A 26,312-nucleotide genomic window follows, 5' to 3' on the forward strand; every position below is an offset into this window, starting at 1 on the left:
ATGGAGAGTTTGGCAGGGGCAGGTGGCACATCCATGCTCAGCACTAACACCATCGTCCCTGCTCTGGAGGGAGAGCAAGACAAGAACTTGGGGAGGGAAGAAGCAGAGCAGGGAATGTGCAGGTGTGACTGCAAACATGTGGAGAGCAGTGCTGCCATCAGCACAGTCAGGGATGGAGTCGGGATGGACACATTGCAAGAACAAATAGGTAAGACCTCAAACAATGCATCCTGGTGCCTCTGCTCCCAGCTTCTCTTTGTGCCTGAATTACTGTTCTTAAAATGGTGCACAGGCTGAGAACTGTCATGTGTTTTTCACAGAATCCAGATGGGCTTTTCTTGCAATACAGCAAGCAGCTATTTTTCGTCCATAGAAACACTGCATAGATTGGACTATTGAACAATCTATACTGAAATCCACTTAGGGCAGACAAATGGATTATCTTTTAGTAAGATAAAAGGAGATGAAAATTACTAGAACCCAAGAGCCAGAGTACTGAAATATAAGTTCTTTGTCTAGCACTTTTTGCTGTATCTGTAAGGTTCATAAGCCAAGTTAAATTGCATGTTTCTATTTTAATATTTTTTAGTTCCTTTTTTTTATCAGAGGTGTAGTACCATCTTTGTACAAATGAAAATGTACTTCATGCAGTAAAGTCATGCAAGTCAGAGATACCTTTTGGGTGGAGGGGTGGAGGGACATAGGTAGGTGGCTATGGCCAGGCTCTTACTTTACACTAGGCTCAAGAGCTTTCTGGACATGAAAATACTTCAAACAGTCATGGACAAAAACTATTTTATTTAAAAGTATATGTCCTGTGACCTGCACAATGTCTTTCTGTTCACAACTGAAACACTTCTGACATCAAAGACCAGGTACAAGCATCCCAGGGCAGTATAAAGTTGCTTTTTAGCTTTCCAGGAAGTATGCAAGCCATTCCACTAAGTAGGAGTTCATATTAAGTTTTTGAACCTAATTATAGTTCTTTAAACAGTTTAAATATATTTAAAATGTAGTTATAGTAACTCTTAGCCTTTTACTTATTATTTTAAATTAAACTCAGAGTAATTAAAATGCTAGCTCATAGCCTTTGCCTTTTCCTAAAAGTCATAGGCATGGATGTTAATGTCTTGATAACTACCTTTCAAGGAAAGTTATAGCTGGTAATATCAAAATAATAGTGATGGCAAGTTCATATATCAAAAACACATGCTAATTTATTGTCCTTGTCAACTACTAAATGATTATCAAAGTGATTGATAACACGTTGTCAAAGTTTTGACAACTTCTGTGTTTGTAATCCTGACTAAAACCAGAAAAAGCAGAACTACAGGCAAGTATGGTCCCAGAAGCTCTGGGGAACTTAAATTTAGAATGTTTCCTAAACACAGTCAGCCTGCGCTGCAGTGAGCTTACTATCAAATTTCTATTTAAAAACAAACATCGTATAGTCCATATCAAGAAAACAAATAAAACCCCAACCCCAATGCTTCTGTCAAACACCCAACCAAAACCCTACAAAACTAAAGTGTTTGGGGATTTCAATTTCTAATTTGAATATATTCTAGAAATAAACCTTAAAGACAATGTTTTTACTGCTTGATTCCTTTCTTTGGGAGGTGGGAAAACTCTGTTTTATGTATCCTTATTTATTTGCATGACTTTGTTTATGTAACATTCATAGATGGACTTGAAAGAAGATGCAAAAGACTTGGAAAATACCATGCCCTGCTGTATTGCAGGGGTTTTTTCTTAAAAGCAGAGCTTCATAGGAGAATGTCTTGGGATACATGAAAATTGCCTCAGAAATTTTCATCTAAAAATGAAAGATCTATTTCTTCCACTTTTACTCCTAGAAATATGAAGCCTTATCTTCACTGGTATTTGCCCAGGGAGCCTTGAGAAAATGGAAGTGGTTGCAGTGGATGTTTTATCAGCATAAAAATATATCATTCCCAAAAGGACAGGAAGAAATATGGGCTAAAAGAAAAAAGCAGATTACTATTAATATAAAACATACCTTATTTGTGTTGTTTTTCTGAAACTTCAAATCACTTGATTTTTCAGTACCCCCTCCGAAGTATTACACATGTAGCAAATAAAGAGAGGGGTTATTTTTTTCCATGCATGATTTGGTACAAGGCACAACAATTTATACCACTGAAGCGTTAGTGGGGGCCATTTTTAGTAGAGGTGCAAGGGAAGAGAAAATGAAGTCTGACCCTTGCTCCCTCTCAAATGAGGATTCTGTTTCCTGAGAACCTGTCTTTCCACCAATTCTCCATCACCTTGAAATTTCACATCAAATTGATGAAATCAAGGTTTGACTTCCCCCTCCAGCCCAGGAGGAAAATGTTCTGTAGGTACTTTTTGTGGGGTTTGGGGATTATATAGCAGGAACGGGAGAAAATAGTTATTTTCTCTTAGTAATTTTCTGCTGCATCAAATGCTTTGAAAGCATGGAGTATTTTTTTGGATTTTTTTCAGTGTGATTTATATGACTTAGAAAAGGCACATAACTATTCTTTTCATTTATTGCAGTAGAGTGTTCTCCAAGTGAAAAATGCATGAATGTCTGTTCAAGGACCCTTCCCGGTCAGGCAGAGAATTTTCCAACTGGTAAGACATTTTTTCCCATCCTATTTTTATAATATACTGCTTTTCTCATTGCTTACTTTTCTTTTTTAAATTGAGACAACTATGTTGATATTTGCAGTGATCACTCCTGTAAAGTTAATAATGTATTTCATGGCAGCTGTGAAGTGACCAACTTTTGTACGTAAGATTTCTTGAGAATTTCTCATAAAAAGAGGGAGCAACTGCTATAAAAGCCAGAAATAATTTATGTACTATATTGTAATGGCTAAGAAAAAAAAAAAAAGAAGCAAGTAAAATTCATCACTTATTTTGCATATACATTTCAATCCTTCAAATGTCTTATTTTTTAAAGGTTGTGACCTTTCCAAGTATCTATTTTTGTTGTTTTTAATGCTGTATTTTCAGTGATGTGTCAACTGAGTGCAGTTCTGCAGGAAGTGGGTTCAGTAGGCCTCACCTCTGGAGGGCTCATGGCAGGCTCTGTGGATTGAGGGTCCTGGTGCATTTCCCTTTTCATGCCATCAAAACCAACACTGAGCTGTTCCCTGCTCTCTGGCTTGACCTGACAAATCACATCAGTGGCAGAGAGTCTTCCCCAGGCCTATGGTTATTTCTGGTTAAATTATTTGTGCTTTATGTACCTGATTGTCTTGCTTTGTACAGAATTTGGCTTTTTTGTAGCTGGGAGTATGGGTCAGGGCTCACAGAAGCAGACAGGAGATTATAATGGGGTTTTAAACCATATTTCATCTCTATAAGGCATTATTATAGGGGGGTATTGACAGAAGCAGCTATATTTCTGTTATTTTAATTCAATGTAATTATTATTTCTGTAACATTAACTCTCTATAAAAGTTAGATTGTGTGTCTACTGTTACGTACTTACCTCAGAACCAATCTGATTATGTAAAATGAACATATAAATTTTTAAGTAATAGTCATCTCTTGTGCCAGTATGTTTTATATTTTTAGATAAAATGAAAAGGTCAATAATTCTGTTCCCTAGCAGTGATCTGAACTACATTCAGGGACTCCAGTTTGTGTTCTTTCTACTAACAATTGATTATATGACCACAGCTTAAAGAGACAGGTCTTGTAATTCAGTAACACAGGTTTATATTTCTGAGCCACCCTTCTTGACCTTAAAGTAATGAGTAATTTAGGTGCAAGTCATGGTAAAACTCCTGGGAACATGCATGGGAAGCCCTCTGAAAACAGATCAAGATACAGCATATTAGACTAGAATGTGAAAAACATCTATTTTACTGGATTAAAATGTGAAACTCAGAGGAAGTGGAATATTTTAGTACACACAACAGTCCCATATTTCTGAAAGTGTGACCTATTTACATACTTTGCAATTGGAATTCTTCCTGACTGGGTACTATTGGTTTATATGTGCCCATCTGGGCATCTGGAAACTTACGATTTACTGTTATTGAACTAAATTAATGAATTAATGCAGAATGAAGCAGGTTTATCAAAGATCCTCTTTATCTGAGAGAAGCTGGCTGGAGCTGTACCATTAGCTGCAGTAAAAGCTTCTCATAAACAGATGCCAAGAGCTTGGGAATAGGTATCTAGCTGCTTTCAGATGTGCTGGGAAAATAATGTAAGTGAGCTTTTAGTTGGGCCGTTTAACTTGGTTGGCACTGCTCAGCCAGGTTATTGAGAAACAGCTTTTACAATATTCAATTTATAAAAGCCTTCTGAAGTGTTGGGGGTGACATGTCAGATAGCTATGAATTTAAAATTAGTATGAAAGGTTATAGCATGCTGAACTATCTGTGGGGTTTGTTGTTCAGGGTTTTTTGTGGGGATGCCAGTATCTATTTGCTTTGATTTTTAATATGCATGGAATATTTGGAAATCTGGGCATGTTTGCAATGCCCAGAGCTGTCTAATTTGACAAATTACCAATCTGCTTGTTTTTTTCTTCTTTTTTTTTCTTCTTCATCCATAAGTATCAGTTGTCTCCCGAAATTGTTTCATGCTAGGCTCCTATGTCTACAGGATAATAAAAATGTAAAAGAAACATGCAGTAGATCAATCTTCTGCATGCCTCTCTATGAAGCTGAAAAAATAGAACTTAATGTGTATTCTGTGATTTTTGAGGGATTTTCTGGTTCTCCAAAGCTGGTTCACAAATATTATAGTACTAAAAATGGATATCTTCCTCCAGATATCTCCTTGAAGTTAACAATGGTAAAAAGAAAGAGTGGATGTCCTGATTCCAGGCTCCAAAGACAGCTCAGAGGGCAGCTCCGTCTTCTGGAAAATGACAGCAAGGAGGTGGTGACAGTTTTCAGTGTAAGTCAATTGTGTGGAAATTGGTTTATTTATTCAGATAATACACCCTGTGCTGCTGAAATAGCCTGCAAGATATTTGGGTCCTATTTCCATCTACATGCTGGGTCCTTGAATTTGAGTGACCAGTTTCCTGGGGCCCAAAAACATTTAGGGACTTTAGAAATATTGAATCATTGAGAAAGACTGGAATATCAAATTGATGTAAAATAAATAAACCCGTCTTAATAGACATTGAATGGGGTTTATTTTAAATATTTTCTGCTTTGATTTATATCAAAAGAATTAATAGGGGTTTGATTTATTTTAATTTTCCCTTGTATTGACTCATCACTTCAGTTTCTAGACACCTGGAGTCATTTGGCATGCTGATTTCCTGGGAAGCTCACTACTAAGCCGAAGAGGAAGTCTGAAGGAGAACAGCCTAAATAATGGACTTGCTAGGGCTCAATGGCCATAACTTTAAATAGCATACAAGTGTTGGCCAAATTTTATTACCATTTTTAATTTGTTTGTATATGGGAAACCTGTCCTCTACAGCCAATGAGGTTGGCTTTGAATAGAGGTTAGTCTTTTCCTCCCTCTTGGAAAAAAAAAAAAACAAACCAGAATTATATCATTTGACCTCTGGTGTCTCTTTTTTTTTTTTTTTTTTTTTGTCTGTGCCATGGGTTCCAGCCTCCTTCACTGGCAACCCAAAGTACTGAAATCTTAATTAGTTATGGCTTTGACTGCCTTGGACATGTATTTTTCTACACCATTGTCATTTCATGTGTTGTGACCACCCTACCACCAGGCTGCTGACTTTATGGCTGTGCAAACAGTCTGTACTCCTCCTGCTCTGCTCTGGATTGTGTTTAGAGGGAAATGGGGGAAGGAAGGTGGGATCAGGAGGCAAAGGAAAAGAGCAAACAAATAGACTAGATTTGTGGCCTTGTTAGAAACAGACTGGAAAAGACTTTGAAGGAAACAAGACTGATAATGATAAGTTTCCTTAGAATGTTGTTTTGATATTCAGCAGTACGTGAAGCCCCTGAGGCTGACATACTTTAGCATGTGTTGGCAATTTATTAATAGATTTCAGGCTCTCATTAATATATAATCTAGTGTAGAAAGGTGCATGCAGAAGATCAAAGCAGTGATGAGACGTGCCTGCTGAAGAAGCCTAGGTTGGACTTCTATATTTTTATGTGTTCAGATTGTGTGAATTGAAAATATGGAAGTTAAACAGCATTAATTCAGAGATATTTTTAAATTGTGCTGTAACACTCATAAACAGTGGATCAGCTCCACTTACTCAGATTAGAGAAAGAGTTTTTGGGACAATTTTCTCCCTGCTGCCTTGAGTTAGAATCAGTTTCTTGATCAGTCCTTCTGTTGTTTCAAGCTGCATTTCAATTTTGATGTGATGGAAGCAAGGGTACAATGCTGGGAAACGATACAGTAGCATTATACCTGTTTGACACTGATCCTGCCATAACTATGCCCCTCCTGGTGGGAGAGATCTTTAAAGTCCTTGCCAGGAGTTTGAGAAACAAACGGGACTCTCAGCCTTTGCTGCTTCTAGATAGTTGTTTATTAGGTCTTGTCAGAGAAAGAGTCTCTAGCATGATCCAGACATAGCACAAAGCAGAGAATGCAGGAGAAAGCCAAATTATCAAGATTCCACAGCCTTTTTAAAGGTAAATAACCAATGGTTACCAAAAACATATATTATTTTTACTTTTCTACCAATTATTTAGTAACACAGCCAGGAACTGTAGAATTCTTTGTCCAATCATCCCAAACTACTTTTACTGCAGAATATGGAAAAGTAGAAGAAGATGACGGTATGGAGAACAACAACAATCCTCCATTTTGGTGTTTTTTGCTTTTATCTATTTACTACATTAACAAACCCAAAACCTCTAAATTTTTCACCCTGTGACAATCTTACATAGTAGTCTATCACCTAATTTACACCAGTGTAGTTTCTAGTTCTTCTCTAAGAGTAGGCAATTTTTTCCAAGGATGGAGGTCAAAAACAGTGTTGTTCAGGGGGGTAAAATTCTTCAAAACAGGCAGAGAAATATTCTCTGCACTCTGGGTTCCCACACCTGTTAGCTTTATATTTGATTTATTCTCTGAGATTGTAATTCAGGTACTTGTCTCATAAATTACCACAGTTCTTTGTATTTCCCTGAAAGGCAACAGCCAGCATCATTGGAGAGAGCCCTGTTTTTAAGCTACAAACTGGAGTGCAACCAAGCTGTATATTACCCCTCTCTGTCTAGAATCCATCAAAATGTGGGGGCTTTTTCACTTACGTGCAGGTTTATGTAGTTGTTTCATTTTAGCATTTCTGGAATTACTTAAAATCCATCATTACAATTTAGTGTGATCATTGCTTATCTTTGCTAGAAGTGTAATTTAATGCTATTCTAGCAATGTAAACCAGTACAAATGAGGATAAAAAGATCTTACTGCATCTTTAAAAATAGAAAAGTAGCACGTCAGTATATTTTTTTAACCAAAAAATGGTGAACTTGGAAATAACTTCAATATCTCTTCTGGATAAAGACTGACAATAGCAGGAAGCAGGTTCAAAGTGGCATCGCAGGGGCTGCATTTTTGTGTGTGTACAGAGCTCTGAGGGTAATCTACACCAGGAGGTTGTAGAACCAAAAAATTTATGGTGATCAAGTGAGAAATTTCAAGTAAAAAGAACCTCCCAAACTAGATCCTTTCCACTATTTAATATTAATGCCCACACGTCTGGCAAAGGCAGTTCCCAAGCTGTAAACCACTCTGTGTGGAGGATATTCTTAGGATATGGTGGCCTATATATACAATCTGACTGTATGATTATACATATGGCTATACATAGACATTTCTGAACTAGATAAACCTTTAGTCTCACTCAGTGCGATCTTTATTTCCTCTCTAAATTAACCTCACTGAAATTGCTGATACAGTTGCTAATAAAAAAGATTAAAACTTGGCTCCCTGTATGTTAAAGAACAGGTATCTCATACAGATAAAATCCTGGATTTTTTTAATCCTTCTTAATGCATAGTATTTTAGCCTAAGTGTTACCTAATGAGAAAATGTGCTTAAGTCTCGTATGATTGTAATTAAAGTATTGGTTTTTGATTTTTAGGAGCTTTCTGCCAGACTCCTATCTATTCACAGTGATCAAGATCTAATAGTGGTGACATTTAAAACTTTTGAAGAAATATGGAAGTTTCTAACCTACCACTCACTGGGTAAAGTTGTTTCACTATACAACAGTTCAGTATGTTATTTTGTATTTAATTGCACACAATTTCTGGGAACTTGTTGAACCCCATTTTGTGATTTATACACTGTGCATTTAGTAATAATGGAGTAGTCTCTAACTCTCTGAAAGTTTATATTTTTGTGTAATACTGTAAAATTGCAAAGAAAACAAATTGGATTTTCTTTTCCCTAGGTTTTATAAACCATTGCATGGAGAATTTATTTCTAGATCACTCTTTCTGGCTATATTCCCAAGAGGAGGAAGACACAGGCATTGAAGTCTGTATAAATGAAAAATCATTAAATTTGATGTACAGAAGTCTGCTAGTACAGGAAGGTAGGTAAGGCTGTACATGCTAAGGCTAAGTTCAGGGAAGCATCTTTCTTTAAAACCTCCAAATCAGATATTAAGACCTATGCAAATACTTAAGTTGAAGTTTAAATTTACTCACTCCAAATGCACATTGTAAAGAGAAAAGAACAAATACAGATTAGGTTCAGTGAGATCATGAAGGGATTGAAGAAATTCATGTGCAGCTGGTACATAAATGGATACCAAAAGGATTAGGGAGCGATGTATATTCCAACTTGCTTAATATTACTGCAGATGCTGGAGATGTGCAGGAGGATTATAAATAGTGGCCAGGCTCATGTGCTCTCATGTGCTTCTCCTAAACAGCATAACCTTCTTGTACTGCCAGAGACAGGATGACAGGATAGATGGATCATTTATTGCTGCAATAGGAATATGCAGAATTGCAGCAGAGGGCTCTGTGTTCCATTTAAGACCTCATCTCTGCATTTTTTTTTACTAAAAGAGACACTAGACAGAAAAATATGACACTAGACAAAATAGACCTATTCATATACGAATATTTGACAATTGGCAAGAAAATTCTTGAAAAATATGGATTTTCAATTTCTAAATGAAAATTACTAATGCTCTTGAAGCCAGTTTAGAGCTTATATGACACTAAAACATTACATTAAATGACATCTGTTTAACTGCTTTTGTTTTAGGATCTTTTTTTGTTTTATGTCCTGACAATACGATAAGAAAGATGATGGTTACAGACAATGAAGTAACTTTTTTTGAGACTGGGGCTTTTACTGAAGATGTAACAGGTGCATCTGTGGATAGTGACATGTCCATGTTGTCTAATGCTTCTCTGGAGCCATTGGAGCCTTTCCATCAGTAGGTACCTGACTTTACCTACCTATTTCTTATGCATCTGATTCACGTATGCACATGTTCTGCTTCGAGATGCCTCTACAGGGTAACCTGGTGTGGAACATCCATCTTAACTGACACTCATAAAAATACGCTCTAATTCCTTTCACACAACTGAAATTAATCCAGATACCTGCGGAGCTTCATTTAGAGTTGGTTTGCCATCTTGTGAGTTACGTATTGTTTTTTCTTTCCTGAGTCTGACATAAAACCTATTAACATTTTTAGAGTAACACAAAGTAAAAACTTTCAATTTTCAGGATGCTTGGAAATATGGGTAGTAACAGATGAGATGCTTATAAATGTTGATCATAGCAGGCTAGCTGTGTTTTTAGTGAACACTATTGACAGGACCCATCCACCTTCTCTATGCAGTTTCTCAAGTTCGTGTCCAAGCTCACAACGAAAATTATATCAAAAGACTCACTTCAGGAATCACCAGAAAATCGTTAGTTCTTGGTGCTCTTAGTACTTAAAACTGGGATATTTTTTTTTCTGTTGACCTGTGGTAGGGACAAATAGCATGACTTTCTCAGTTCAGTTTGTTTTCCTGAAATAGCAGATCAGGAGAACTTTTACTAGTAATATTAATCAAAACATAACTGTGTCTGAGGTGTATGAGCAGTGCCGAAATTGAAAGCTAATTGTGGGAGGGATTAATCAGTTTTCATATGCATTTTAAATATCATTGTTATTGTCACAACATTTAGTGAAGTGTTCTGTACACTAACTTCTTTTTCTGCTTTCAGATGGTTTCTCAAAGGGTATCCTAATCCTGTTGATTTTTCATTTAAAAATGAATCCAAATCCATCAGAAAAGTTGGTAAGAAACTCCATTAAAACATCAATGTTAGAATAACCCCAAACTTACTCCATGCTATTGCTAGAACAGACTCTAAAGGGTTCAATAACTTTTTTTCCATTTTATTAGAATGGGAAAATAGCTTTCAAAATTAGTTTGCAGTAAAATTCGTGATAGTATAAGTTTGTCTAAGGTTAAGCTCTAAAGAGTCAAACTCTAAAGTCTTGTCTTTCCCTTTTTCCTCCTAAATATTACACAAGGTAGTACAGAGTAATGGAGTTGAGGATGCCTCTGTAGTTGTGATGACAATCTTTCAAATAAGAAAATGCAATATGTGATTGTGGGTCTTTCACATGTGTACTGCTTTATCTCATACTGCCAGAGAAATAAAACTTACACAGATGGTTTGATGTTAGAGAGCAAATATGGCTTATTTTCTTCTATGATGTCAGTTTTAATACTGTACTGACTGATATATAGCCATATTTATCCCATAGGGATTGTTTCAGCTGGTTCAAAACTGGTTCAAGTGTTTTACTCTGGCCCAAGTTCAGAGCCCTTTTTTAGAGGGAAAGCAAGGAATCATTTCTTTTTGCTGCTCTGTGATGGAATTTGCTAGAATTGTGAAAACATTCTAGGCTTTGCTTTCTAAAGGCTGGGAAATGAGGATTTTAATGCTATTTACAATTCTAATCATCAAACCAATGAGGTTTGGATGCTTTAAATCTTGTCACAGCAGATATTCAACTCACATGTTCCAGGAACATCTTTTGCTAAATATATTCTGCTGAGTTGCTATTCTATTAAGTGTGTTTCTATTGTTAAATTACTTTATCTGCAAATATTATTTATCTCCTTATTACACAGCAATGGGATCCTGTCTCGCTGTGATGAATTATGAAAGTATTGTGTCGGAAGAGCTGAGTTTTCAGGAAGGGGACAAAATTGAGATCATTGGCTACTTCATTGAATGCATGGAATGGTTTCTTGGAAAACATGTGTTCACTGGCCAAGTGGGTTTTGTAAAGACAAGTCATGTTAGACTGGACCTATCTAGAAATAAGTGAGTGATATATATAGCTCATAAACAAAAAAAGACCTAGTCTCTTAAGCTTTAAAATGCTGAACATTAAATTCAGGGTGTGGGGGTTTTTTAATATGTTTTGGGATTTTTTGGGGGGTTGGGGTTTTTTTTTGTTTTGTTTCGGGTTTTTTTTGTTTGTTTGTTTGGGGATCTTGTTTGTTTTTTTGGGTTTTTGTTTTGGGGCTTTGTTGTTGTTTTAATGTGAATTGTCATAGCATATATCAGTCAAAACTGCAAAGGATTCGGAATATGAAGTCTGCTTAAATGTTGCAAAATACTATTAGTCTGTAGCTGAGTTTCTTCCTGGACAAAGAGGTTTCTGGAGTTATTATATTGGTTTAATTTCTATGCTTTGTCTCACAAGATCCAAGCAGCTTTACCCTTGCAGAAGGCTCTCCCAAGATCTATGTTAAAGCATCCAAGTTCTGGTTTTTTTCCTAGTACCCTCAGTTATACACCTTAACTTGCCTCTAATGGGACCTCTGCAAGTAGTTGCTAATAATGGAGACTGAAACCTCTAAAAAGGGTGTATTTCATCATGCATTGGCAACATGTAAATAGGCTGCTCTTATTAATATGCCTGAACTGTCTGCATGCTGAAAAAAGGAGTTCTTCAATGCTGCTTGCAGGTCCGTTTAATATGTAACTTTAGGCTTAGATTAGAAAATCAATACCATAAAGTCCTTCAAGACTTGTACTTCTAATAAATACTCTTATAAAATGCTATACCATGTCACTGACAGAAAACTTTCTCTGATATGGCATAAACTGTTAGGTGTAAGCATGTTTGCTATCAGTTTATATGCAAATTTTATAAGTTGACTTAAACTAATTTTGAACACAACACAACCTATAATGTGAAGATTGTATTAGTTTCTCCAACAAATTCATATTTGACTGATGCAATGAGCTCCTTAAGCCAAATCTGCTTTCAGGCATCTTCAAAGTTATTCCTTTCCTTGCTAGACAACAAGATCTGGATTTTCTTGAAGCAGAAGAGCTATCTTTTTTTTCAAAAGAAAAAAATCTGGAAGAAGTAGTACATTTGTTGAAACAAACCTCCATCACAGATGTTTGCTCTGTGTACAGAATAGGTAAGTATGACTTTTACTCCTTTTCACTGCACAAGATACATGTGTAGTCCCTATATCCCTGGTATAATATTTTTTCAATGAGATTCCGTAATTTGCACCTATTTTGAAATACCTTGGTATTCAATTGGATCTTTGATATGGCATGTAAAAATCCTTTATATTATCTTTGTTATTTTTCTGCTGTTTCAAGACTTTTCCCAGAAAAGCATTTGCAAATCTTCTTTTGTCCTTTTTTTTTTTTTTTTTTTTTTCTGAGTGAATTTAAACAGCAGGCTTTTAAAAACTCTCTTACTGAGCTGAACAGGTCTGCAAGATTTTACATGACTGAATTATAAATTATAATTTCACATGGCTGCATTGTAAAAGGCAGTATGTTCACCCAAACACTGCTGGATTTTCGTCTTGGGAAAGTAGCACAGCATAATTATTGAAAGCTAATGCAAACACACACCTCTTCATGCTTGATTTAATTTTCAAAGGTATAGAAAAATAGCAAAATCTAGTCATATAAACATAATTTCTGATAGAGATGTTATTTCTCTGTGCTTTGCATAAGCAATTGGGGTAACTGGGGTTTCACCTTTATAGACTTACTGTAAGGCAGGGTAATGCAATAGTCTTGCTGAACTGAACAGAGGTAGCAACTTCTTAGTCCACCACAGGCTGTTGATGTTGCATATCCTTGTCAAATGTCTAACAAAGTTTTATCTCCATTAGTGCCATCCTGAGAGCCAGGCCTGTAGGCTCCAGTTTGAGAGGAGCCAGTGTGTAGGTTTGAGTTGGGTGTGTTGGTTTAATTCTGCAAATCTGTGTGTATGTGTGAGCAATAACTAAGGCATGTCAGACCTGCCCTGGCAGTGTGCAAAATGCCTCCCCATCTCACCTCCTACACTCAAATGAAAAGCCTGGGAACAAAAGCTCAAACCTCTAAGGTACTAAAGCAGTGTCATGGGCTTAATGGATGTACTGCTATTTTTGCTGTTGTGCATTTTTCACCACATCTCCTCCCTAATCTTTTTAAGTACCACCTTCTTTTATGTCCTCCCCAGCTCATAGTACCATCTTTACCACTTTTCTCTTAAACAGCTCAATTGATCCACATAATTTATCCAGAGGAAGCATTTTCAATATTCACTTGATACTTTGTTGTATGATCTGAGTAAATGGATTTTCAATTCCTTCCTTCTACATTAATCTACTGAGAAGTATTTACTTATGAGCACTTCCCTGATTAGATATTCAGAGAATTAAGTTACAACTACTGTAAACATCTGTGGCTTTCATCCACCAAAGTCAGGAAAGCATTTATAAAAAGGAGATCCAGAAGTAAACAGTCAGTGAGAGGTCATTCTCAAAGGCTAGTAAAGTAGCTTTCCATCAGCTTAAATAGAGCTTAAATAGGTCTGTGAGCCTCTGCTTTTGTATATATCCTTCATAACCTCAGTACCACTTCTGTTGCATCAAGTGTATGAAAGATGGTGAAAATATTCCTGAAATGCAGCATGACAGCTGAAATACCTTGACAAATATCTGCTACACAAAATAGTAATTCTTAAATGCTCTACAGATGTGCAGTGTTTAAATGTAAAGCCAGATCTGTAGTTATAATGTCTACAGAATTAAGAGCAATCTTTTAAAATCAGACTGATATTTTTTCACCCACCTGCTCTTGGAATGGCCACAAAAGTCTGACACTTATCTACACAAGCAACCCTAAATAATTTCCCTTCCCACCCCCTCCCCATTACCCTGGGAGTGACACTAAAAATATTAAGGGCTCCTTGTTATCTCATTTTATGAGCTGGTTGGAGAATGATCATTTTTGCTGCCCACTTACATTTTAATGCAGCAGAAATGCCTCCCTCATGCAGGACAGGTTGTCTTTAATTCTGACTGTGCTATGTTCCCCACCTTACTGAGCAGAGGTAGCTGTATGATGAATGATGCATGTAGAAGCAGTGAATTGTGTCAGCAGGAGGGTAAGTCCCTGTTAGTTTTGGGTCAAACTTAGAATATTTCTTTTCTTCCAAATTTCTGGGACATCTCAAGTTCTTCTGACATAAAGAATTATCAACTAAATATAGCCTAATTTTAGGAGATTTAAAACTGAAAAATAACCAAGACACTACAGCTAACATGATTTTTTCTTTCCTACAGATGCATTAGAAGAACTTGAATTTCATAAAGCTCATGAATGTGGTAATACTTCATACACATACAATTTTTACATAAAATTAATGAGACTTCTGGTATTTTTTGGTGTATTTGCCAGCTATTCTCCTTCTAATGTCTCTTCAAATGCCAATTTTCCCATTGTTTGCTTTCTGAGATTTTGCTTTAACCCTTTCTCACTAGGTTTTCAGTAGGATATTGCGGGTTTTCACTGGTATCAGATGCCTTTCTCAGAACTTACTATCCAACTGCAAATTTTAAGACTTTTACTGATGTAACACACGCATGCACCACCTCCCAGCCCCTCCACATTGTTAATCAAGGCAAAATACTGTTTATGCGGCACGTGGCAACTGCTGAGTTTGAATTCCTGCAGATTTTTTTGTCTGCTTGAAAACTTCGTCCCAGAAATAGATTTCCCAAAGGAAATATTTTGTTGAGGATGCAGAATTATTTCCCTTTGGCATTTTGTTGCTACGCTGTCACTATCATTATTCATATTGTATTACATTTTCCTAAACAACATTTTTTATATTTATGATTCTGCTGCAGTTTCAGAAATGAGATTCTAAGGGAATAGAGCTCTAAATCTGTAGCTTCAACAAGCTCCTGTTGATCTGCAGCTGGAAGTTTAAGAACTGACTGACTGTATACTCCATCCCTAATCCCCGTCCTATTAACTGGGCTGGAAAACAGTGGGAGGACTGAGAATTGATGGAGTACCTGTCTTTACTATACTCGAGAGGTATTCAACGATGTTGTCACTAGGAGAATTTAGATCAATGGCCACATCAGTTGCCACAAATTGGTAATTTTGTGAAAGATAATCTCTGCCAGCAGAGAATCAGGGTTGATAGTTGATTGATAGAAGAAATCCTAATAAACAATACACAGGCCTGTCAGGCTGGACCTGGACAGAACAGAACCTTTGCAGACAGCCCCAAGCACCCATGTGAGACTTCACCAGCTCAAGTAGCACAGTCTTACTCCCTGCCCTGGCTAAGCTGCCTTAGCATGCTGTCAGGGCCCAGGCATACCCTTACTCTACTCGAATGGTTGAATTCCCACTTCCTTCACACCTTAAGTCCAGCCAGCATCCATGTCCTGACTTTGGGCCCTTTATCCAGCCTCCACTTCAGACCTTGGGTCGTCCTTGATTTTCTTCTGCTTACTAGCTAGTCTGAATTGTATTTCTGTGGCAGGTCTCTTGCTCATGTACACATGGCGAGAACAGAGAACATACACTGAGTGTACTTTTTGAGTATACACAGACAAAATGCAGTTTGAATTAATCCTGGACTTCAGCTGGATCAGCCCTGGGCCTGGCTAGACAAGTGTACTCATCACTAACCTGCTTACATGTGGCAAGTTTATTCTCACTCCTCCAGTCTCCCACACTTCATCCTTCTTGATATCTTTTTACACCTTTGGCTTGTTTCCTACACATACTGTTAAGAAATCACAGTATTTACATAATGTTTTTGTAACTTCTTTTGTAACTTTTGTGATTTTCACTGACAAATGTTGTAGTTGGTCTGTCAAAGATCTTTGTGTGCATTCATACAGGAAGTTGTGATCTGTAATTTATTTTTAAATTTCAGACATCCCATGCTCACCTTCTAGCACAGGATCCACTAGCAAGAATGGCAAGATAGAAGAATTGCTGAAGAACTTCAAGAATTTGGAGGCTTCTCAAGCTGAAGAGCCAACTGCTGAAGGGAAGGAATCTGCTGGCTCTTCAAAGACTGAAATATTTCTTCTATCTGAAGGGCCTTGTTTCCACATATGTCAAGATGATGTTCAAGCACCTGACATCTTTGAGCCATTGTTACTCTTCTTAAATAGGAAAGAGTATGAGAGCAACTTCCAAAGCCTGTATGATTTCTCTTATTCATTTACCAATTGCATGTTTTATGGATTTTCAGAAGAAGAAGACCTGGTTAGTTTTTTAAGATTAGCAAGGGAAGCAGCAAAGAAAGCAGGCCTGTCCTGGGCACTAGCAAGGCTATGCTTTCTCTTAGGCAGGCTCAGTGTTAAAAAGCTGAAGTTTTCCCAAGCTCGAGTGTATTTTGAGGAGGCATTGAGAGCAGTAGCTGGAGAGTTTAATGATTTGTACTTTGTGATGGCTCTTTATACAAATCTAACAGTCATCTACTTGACCCAGAAGAACAAAGAGAAGTGTACTCATGTTTTTGACAAGGCTGCATCTCTTCTCATGGGAATTCCCAACTACATTTGCAGTGCTGACCTGGAGGCAGATATACTGAAGTATGCTCTGAAGAGGACAATTTTGAGCCAGAACAAACATGCAGAGGCAAGGGCATGCTTTCTACTGGCAAAACATTACAGTGCACGCAAACAACACCAAGAAGCACTGCCATTCTTGGAAAGATTTCAGCTGTTGCTCAATGACCTGGGCTTACAAAACACTTTATCCAACAACTGTTACTTCAAACTAGCAGAGTCCTACCATGAAAAGTGTTTGCCACACATTGTATTAAGCTGTATAAAAGTTACCTCTTGCCAGAGCACCAGTAACTTAATGGATTCCCTGAAAAGGATTGATTTAGTCATCAAAAATGCTCCCAGACTAGATGGCCTGAGAAAACTCAGGCAAATACTCCCATCCCAAATTGCACCTTACCTCATACAAGCACTTTCTTCTGTGTTTACAAATGAGCAGGAAGGACTGTGCAGCACTCTCTATCTTAGCTTAGCAAAGCTGTACAGCCACCACAAACAGTATGGAAAAGCCATTGCTTACATGATGAAAGCACTGGGCTCTGCCTCTGCTAAGCCAGAGGAAACTATTAACTATTTGGTTTCACTTGCTTGGCTGTACATTCTTTACAAGCAATATGATGTGGCTTTAGCCATTTTAAATGCTGTTGTAGGCTCTGCATGGAGCAATCCCCAGCAACTCGGCATCGCTTATAACATGCTGGCCATTGCTTTGAAAAGGACAAACAACATAAAAGAAGCTGCTGAGAGCTACTACAAAGCACTGCGTCTTTCAGAAGAGACTGAGATGACCCACAACCAAGCCATAGCCCTGGCTAATTTTGGGGCACTCTGCCTGCATGCAGCAGCCAGCAAGCTGGCAGAACATTATTTCATCAGGGCAGTTAAGCTATTCTCCAAGCTTTCAATTATGGACTGTGGTCAAGACTTTATCCAAGTCCTCCTTCAGCTGGGATATTATTATGTTGGTGGAACTGAAAAAGAGAAAGGAAGGTTTTATTATGAATGGGCTTTTTTAGTTGCCATGGAGATGAGTCATCTGGAGAGTAAGTATATCTTTTATAAGTTACCAAATGTACCCTGTTTGGGAATGTTGCTGATATAGGTATATTAGATCTGTATTTAGAAGCTGCATATCTTTGTTATTCTTGCTACCATGATTAAGGCAGCTTTTGCAGGGAAGGTGACTCTGTTACTGTTTTCTTTTGGAAATGAAGTTTGAAGTAACCTCTAGCCTTTGTTAACTTAGGGTTGAACAAAATGGCAGTGGGATATTCTTTTTATGATTTCTATATTTTTCATTGTCTCTGCTGTAATTTTTGAAACAGTGAGAATGAATAATTTTAAAATTAATTAACTTTCATTTTAAAACAGAGATTCATGTTCATATTTCCAATCTATTATCTTAGGCCAACTACAAGCAATTAAACTGCTGTGTCAGTTCTACACTACAGTTGTTCCCAATGAGACTCAGTGTGTCATCTACAATGAATATCAACTATCTTTAGCTAGAAAGATGTCCAACAAAGTTCTGGAGGGACAAATTTTGGAAACCATTAGTCAGCTCTATTTGTCTTTAGGAACAGAGAGGTAAGACACGCTGAATGACTTTTATTTTCATTCTGATTTTAACTTTTCCATCTTGCAAAGGATCTCAATTTGTGCAAAAGCTGACTATGACTGTTATTTTTTTTTTTGTTTTTCCCCTCTGCTTTGGTAATACGCTTTATCAGAGTTGAAGACTCCAGTGCTAATGGAGAATTTTCTTGTTTCTTTTTAAGTAACTGTAATCTCTCAAGGGAGACAAGATGTTCTGGAGGGATTAGCACCACTTCAAGAACCAATTTATTTTTAAAATCGATGTAAATACATTTTAAACCTATTATAGGTTATACAGCTCTTGATGATTGCTACATCAGGTGATTCATTTGCAATGATTTGTCCAAGACTTTTTTTTTTAAGACACTAAAGGACATATTCCAAACAGTTCAGGCATTAAATTGCCTCTATGTAAGTGCTGCTCTTCGAGGAAAGGCTTTTTTTCCCCCAAATTTATGTAAGTACGAAGCCAATGTGCAAACCTGCATAGTGTTATTCTTCAGCAATTCCTATATTGCTCTTATTTTCCAAATAACAAATTTTTTGCTCCAATCTGTTGAAATAACAGACTGCACAAGTTAAATTATAGTAGCAAGTGCTGAGGAGACTAAGTCTTCTCTAAGAGTATTTGAAGTGTTTTTTAAGGTTGTTTTGTCTGATTTTTTTCTTGGTGTACTTCAAGCAGTTATTTAGATTCAGATATTTTCAAGCATGCCTCAGTAAGGATGCAAAAAATATTCTCAGTGATGGAAAGAGAACAGATGCCTATTCTAGCATCTAGCACCCAGTGGCTGTAGTCTGAGTATCTAACATGCTTAGAAGGTCACCCAATTTATTTTGCTTTGTTACTGCTTTTTAATGGTATAGTTGGTGACTGTCCTTTGGAGAGACTGAAGACAAAGAAATTGGTTAAGATTTCAAGCTGCCTGGAATTTGCAGAAAGATTTCACTAGCTGGAGAAGCTGTATGCGTGCTTGTAGTACATGGAACTTGTATATCCCAGGAGCCTGGCTCCCAGATGTTGACTGTGTAACCTTAGCATGCTACCAGATAATAGCACAGTATCACAGTATTCTGTGATTTATTTTTTTTCCCCCCCTCAGATGAGATCTTGTAAACAACTAAAATCTTGATAGTTTGAAATACAAAGTGGGGTATTACTTTTAGATTTGTTTTGGTTCTCTTTGGAGGCCTAAGTAGCTGTTCTGAAGTTGCACTGTGTAAGGGTTCTCTGTGATGGTCACGTTATATTTTAATATATTTATGTCTTGTGCTCAGAAGAAAATGCATTGGGTCAAGGTGATGGGAGTCCAGCATAAGATGGAGAAAGATTTAATGAGTCTGGGGTTTCTATGTCTGGTATAAAGCACCATAACATCAATAAATCTGATAATTTAAGTGTTGCTAGAACTGATCATGACATGTCCCAATCTCTTCTGCCCTACCACTCTCCTCCCAGTTTCTCCTGCTTCTTTCAATAATTTCTGATTAGTCTGAATTGCACTTAACTCAGATGCATAGATTATTAAAAAAAATTTAGATGCAATTTCTTTCTGAAGTTTTTAGGAAAAATCCATAAATGGTAGAAGAGTTAAAGATGAGGAAAGACTTTTCTACTTCTCACAAGTTTGAGGTAGAGGAAGGACACATCTAAACTATCTTGAAATAATATACAATATAACATGATAAATTGTATGGATAACATAACTACATATATATAATATGTTGTTATATATATAACATATTTTTGTAATATATAATAATAGCTAACAATCTAACAAGAAACATAGATTTTAAAAAAAGGAAGAAGACTGAGTTCTCTAGTTACCAGTGTAATATAGCTGAGAAATTATAATTGTGCACTAAATAGGGGAAACAGAATGTGTCTCATATTAACATAAGGCTTTTCTCACTGAAGAAAACCATTTGCAATTCTGAAGGACCCCTCTGTGGTCAGCACTTTTCCCTTTTTCAGGGCCTACAGGTCAGCTCTGGAATATACCAAAAGAAGCCTTGGAATATTTATAGATCTCCAGAAAAAAGAGAAGGAGGCATATGCTTGGCTACGGGCAGGAAAGATATATTATGTTCTGAGGCAGAATGAGCTGGTGGATCTTTATATTCAGGTATGTTGTCAACCCTTTCAGGCATGCACATGGTGTTAGTGTTGTGCAGGTGGCATGGTAAGAGTAAGTAATTAGATATAAAAATTCCATAGACTTTGCCAGTTGATGTTCTGAACATATAGTGACATCATTGATGTAATGCTCAGCAGCTGATAGGAAAGTCTCAGCATTTTCCACTGGTGCTCCATTTTAATCTGTTGCTTGACTCTGGAAGGATTTTGGGCAGTGACCTTTCTTACTGCCTGTTAATTCTGTATGTTTCTTCATCACCATTTACCAGCTCTAAAGCACCACAGGGTTGTCTTAGGGGTGTCTTTTCAGCTGTGAGAGCAGAGACACATATCTTGCACACCTCTGTACTTAAGTAGAAAGAAGGATTTGTTTTAATTGAATGCAATTTGAAAACCAAGGAAGACAAAGCCAGAGCAAGATGCTTAACCTGGACTTATGTAAAAAGCACATTTTCATGACTATTTTTTCTATCAATAACTGAGAATCCTGGTATTCTTGCTTTGCATGCTTTTTTATTAAATCCTTTTTGCTAACAAGGCATGTACTTATCCATGAGAATAGAATAGTAGACCTGCATTTATTTACAGAAATCAGTTCACAGGCTTTTAAATCTGCAGTTAGCAATATCCAACTTGCACTTTGAATGTATTTCTATGATATGTTTGATCTAATTCAAATTTAGTATGTGGCAGCTATCAAATACACTGTTGTTTTCAGGGTGTCATGTGCTGACAAAGGTAACAAGATACTATTGCCAGAAAAAGGGAAGCCTGGACTTTTTTCTTCTTCAGCTACTGCCACTGGCTTAAAGATAGGGTACCAAAAAAGATCATGTTTGCATCAAATATAGCCTTTCTTGTCATTATAATAGGAGAGATCTTTTTTTCAATTGCTAATATTTTCAATTGCTAATTTTTTTTTACCATGGAATAACCAAGATTCAATTTCTTTCTTTCCTTCCCCATTCCTTGTTTTCTTTTCAGGTTGCTCAGGATGTTGCTCTTTGCACTGGAGATCCAAATTTAGGAATGGAATTGTTTGAAGCTGCTGGAGACATATTTTTCAATGGTACTTGGGAAAAGGAGAAAGCAGTGACTTTCTACAGGGTTTGTGCAGTTTTTCTGCTGCATTGATAGTTATGTACCTCCTACCATAGCAGGTATTCTACAAATCCTGAACCAAAAGCTGAACCTCTCAGCAAACTGTTTATAACCTATTGCAGCTGCATACTTGTCATGGTTTTAGTAGATACCACCTCTTTCAAATCCTCTTCTGGTTCCAAGAACCATTCTAAGCAAAGAGCAAAATGAAACCAGAAATTACTTGATTTGACATAAATGAGATCCTGTCAGCGCACATCTTGGGATTCAGCCATACCTAAGCTGATGCTGTGTGTTGCAGGACAGGGCTCTCCCACTTGCTGTTCAGACTGGCAACGAAACCACTGAACTCAGATTATGCAATAAGTTGGTGGAATTACTGATGAATCTGAAGATTTATGAGGAAAGTCTGGAATATGCAAGAGTAGCTCTCGTCCTCAGTGTAAATTTAGGTAAGAACAATTTCCATATAGCTGAGTATGAGCGATACCTCTAAAAACACAGCAGAACTCTAAAGTTTTCTTCCATTGCATCTAGTCAGTTCTTGCCAGGATTTCATAGCACTACTATAATTACTGTTTTTTTCCTCTATTCAAGAATGAGCAATTTATTACTTCCTCTTCTAATTTAGGATCAAATGGAAAACCTTTGGTAGAGCATAGAATTAAACCTGGAATTTAATGTCCAAACTGAGTGTGCTTCTAACAGCTAAGATACAATACTCATGAATAATATTGTCCTAAGAGGCTTTTGAGTGTGCCAAATACTTTCAGATTTGTTCCTAGCATTGATAGTGAACCAACATAAGATGGAAAAATCAAAAATGATAGGTCTAGTTTCAAAATTACTATTCTTCAAGTTTGGGAGCTGTTCAACTGATTAGCAACCTTCCTAACCCTCTGTAAAGGCACAGATAGGTCATTTTGATCAGTCTGAAAATAATCTTTTTGTCATAATGTTTCATGTAAAATACATATTGGGATGGACAAGGGAGTCTTTATTCCCATTAACTAATTTCTTTCATAATAATCTCTTTGTATTCTTTGTAAGTATGCAGTGTGAATATATATATTTTATTATATATATATATATATATACACACACATGAGAGATGAATGTAGTTATTTCTTAAAATCCCAGACACTTTCAAATCCTACAGCAGGAAATTCAGAAATTCCATAGGATTTTTCTTGCAGGGCAGGTTTTGACCATGTATCTCTTAAGCAAAATTGATTTTATTCAATAAAAGCTCAGCAAATTCAATATAGAAACTTTTTAAAAGTAGCATAGATTTGAGTACTTTGTCTCTTTGTTTTTATCCTGACTCATATGTTATCTCATTAGGAAATCAGCTAAATGAAAGAATAGCTTACCATCGTCTGGCAGCCATCCATCACCATTTGGGTCACTGTGAACTAGCTGAACACTTCTATTTAAAGGCCTTGTCCCTCTGCTCCTCTCCTCTGGAGTTTGAGGAGGAAACACTCTATTACGTCAAGGTGTACTCAATCTTAGGAGATATTATATTCTATGACCTTAAGGTAAGAAATGTTAATAACTTCTGTAGCAAAATTTTATACCAAGTAATATTTCATAGAATCAGATTTTGCCATGTTCTGGTTCTGTGTGTTTGGAATGTAAACAGTAAAGTGGGCAAACTGAAGCTCAGAATCTGTATCATTCTTGTTAGATACTTACAAACCTGAGCTCTGCTGTCCTCTTGCACTGGCTGTACTAAATTTGAGCCTCTTATTTCAGGACCCCTTTGATGCAGCTGGCTATTACCATTTGGCACTTGCTGCTGCCATGGACCTGGGCAATAAAAAAGCTCAGCTGAAGATTTACACCAGGCTTGCTGTGATCTACCATAACTTCCTCGTGGATCGGGAAATGTCTCTCTTCTGTTACCAAAAGGCAAGAACCTTTGCAACAGAGCTGAATGTTAGGAGAATAAATTTAGCTCCTGATCAGTGTTACAAGAGTTCTTAACCATTTTTGGAAAAGGCAGACTAACTACTACAGAAGTACCTGAGGAAATACTGCACTGGCTTTGTAGGAGGATGCAGACTTCATTCAATGACTCATTATCTGTGTGCTGTAAGCTGGAGCTCATCATCCCAGACTAAATTACCAGTTTATATGACAGTGAACTACATTTCATTGTCTTTAAGATACATAATCTTGTACTTGTTGTTTAAGGATCAGTCTGTAAATCAAAACTCAACAGTCTCCTTTTTTTACATTTTTCTTTGCTGTATCTTTCTGCCTTGCTGGATATTGGAAAATGATTAATGCATAGATGTAATGAAAAATATTTAATAAAGTATTACAGAAGAAAACCCGTTCAACATGAATTGTGGTTTCCTTTGCCTGACCTAGCTATATTACTTTTTTTGACATCAAGTAAATGCATCTGCACAAGCATGTTAGGTAGGGTTGAGAAATGGTTTTACCCAGTTCCCCAGACATAGCCCCCATTTTTCTGTCAAATGCACCTACTGCAGTACTTATGGGGACTATTTAAGCTTTATCTTATAATTCAAGAAAACTCACATACATATTGTAATATTAACTAACTGGTTTTTAGAACTGTAAAACTGAAGCTGTCAGAATATGTGAGTAGCAGTTTTGTGGATTTTGGTGGTCGTGTGAAGGCCCTCCTTCCCTGTTTTTGAAGACAATTTGTTTAACTGCCCTTTCCAGAACTGTCAGTATTGTCTGCAATGACTTATTAACAGTGTTTCCTATTTGTTACATAGAGCTAAATATTTTTCAGAAAAATGTATTATTTCACTTTAGTTACAAAAAAATCCAGATTGTTTATTTTGATAATTCTAAATCTTTGTATCTCAAAACATTTTCATACCAAAGCTATGATAGAAATGACATATTAGATCATACTCAGATTCACTTTAAGATTATGCCTTTTCATTCTCTTAAGAACTCTCTACAGAAAGTGCTGGTTTATTTTATTTTTAAGGGATATTGCAAAGAATGGAAATATGGAAGTGTTTTTGGAAGTTGCACATACAGACTTAGAAACCAGATGGGGCTGTTGGCTACATATTACGTTTGCTTATACTGTCAAGCCTGGGGAAAGGTGAAAAACACACCTTTTTTTTTTTTTTTTTCCTGATCTCTGTATCCATGTAATCTCATTGCCTTGGTTTTTTGCCTAAGAATCTGTTTTTTGCCTAGAATCTGTTACTCAGAGCATGCTCTGAATTCTTTCTATTTATATATTCAGGTATTTGATTTTTGTCATCTTTTCGACCTTGTGAATTCTTTGTCAGCTTTTTACTTTCCTACAGGGAGAGAGGATATACATATATGTATGTACATATATGTATTACATGTATATTGCATATATTTGTGTGTACAGATATATACATATAATGTAAATGAGACAGACTGAAACTGAAGATACTCTCCAGGGGAGTGGGAAGTGCATCTTTTTCCTTGGTGTCCCCATGGTCTAGATAACAGATAATTGCCACTATCATGATAACTGGGACCTTTTAGTTACCTTGAAGAGGTGTGATGACTTAGGTAGACACGGTAACTCTCTATGGTCCTGCTCTTAGATCAAGGTCCAGAAAGTGAAGTGGCATTTCAGTGCTGTACCTTTGGGATTAAACACTTTGTATTTGCTATTTCTAGAAGGCTCTCTGCACAATAAGCATTTTGTTTGCTTGTTTTCGCTTTTGACACTGTAAAGATGAAAATCTTAATGTAATGATGTCTTAGGAATGACTTGATGACTCAGATTCATACTGGTGTCATATTGTCCCACTAAGCATGGGAAATTAATTATCCCATATGCTCTTCATTGTCTTGACCTGAAAACTCAACAAAAGTCCTGTATGATCTCTGCAGAGCTGTGAAAATTGTGGATGTTGCTCTCTGTTCATTAACTTGCTTTTCAGTGCTTGGCATTCTATTTTCCATTTCATTTGGTTTTCAGACTAGCTAAATTTATAACCTCTTGCTGACTCTGATTGCTGTAATCATAGCCTGTCTCTATATTCTGGGAAGGGAAGCTGACTTCATCTGGAATTCAATTCTGCTGATAAGGCCTATCTGCTTTCTTGCATTGCTACTTCATCTTTTTGCTTTGATTCCACAGAATTTTTGCTTTCATAGCAATCTAGTTCTATATTATTAATTCACCCTTTAGTGTTAAACTGTGCTTGAGCAGTGTATAGTACATGGAATTTCTTGACCATTCCCTTGAAGCCAGTACATCAGTATATAAAAATGTATCTGGCTTTTGAAAAGGCAGGACCTGAATTATCTCCTTGCCCTGGTGACATGTGAAGTCTGCTTTGCTACTCCATGTGGTTAAAGTGCATCATAGGCAGAGGATTTCAAAGAACTGCATTCCTATTATGTATATAAATGGCATGTTTTATTTTTAAAAGCTGCTCTAAAACCTGTTATCTTTAAATACATCTTTTCCTCCAGGGAGCACAACAACATTTTATGATTCTGAAATAACAAATGCAATCAATGCACTTGAACAGCAAATTTGGAATTTACAGGTTCTGGGAGGAACTGAAGTTGGGTAAAAGGATTACACAGTTAAGTTCTGTTCATCCACAGCAGTGGTAGGATTCATCTTCCCTTGGAGACACCTGTTAGGTGGCTGTAGTCTCTTTAGCATCAGAGAATGGTCAACTGTCTGCAAT

The 26,312-nt window shown here is 36.8% G+C and overlaps 1 protein-coding gene across 1 annotated transcript; it reads left to right on the forward strand.

Annotated features, from left to right (window-relative positions):
• Positions 1-23,613, forward strand: SH3TC1 (SH3 domain and tetratricopeptide repeats 1; the record flags this gene model as incomplete). The annotated part of the gene is made up of 17 exons (XM_082281313.1): positions 1-208; positions 2,545-2,619; positions 4,781-4,908; positions 8,045-8,150; positions 8,357-8,500; positions 9,184-9,358; positions 10,144-10,217; positions 11,064-11,259; positions 12,247-12,374; positions 14,532-14,573; positions 16,148-17,833; positions 18,197-18,377; positions 20,362-20,512; positions 21,508-21,630; positions 21,926-22,076; positions 22,969-23,165; positions 23,383-23,613. 17 exons carry the CDS (start codon positions 1-3, stop codon positions 23,611-23,613), a joined length of 3,996 nt encoding a protein of 1,331 aa, XP_082137439.1.
• Positions 23,614-26,312: the final 2,699 nt, after the last annotated feature.

The sequence above is a fragment of the Coloeus monedula genome (genome assembly GCF_965178545.1).
Source record: "Coloeus monedula genome assembly, chromosome: 5".
In the NCBI taxonomy this organism is placed as follows: Eukaryota; Metazoa; Chordata; class Aves; order Passeriformes; family Corvidae; genus Coloeus; species Coloeus monedula.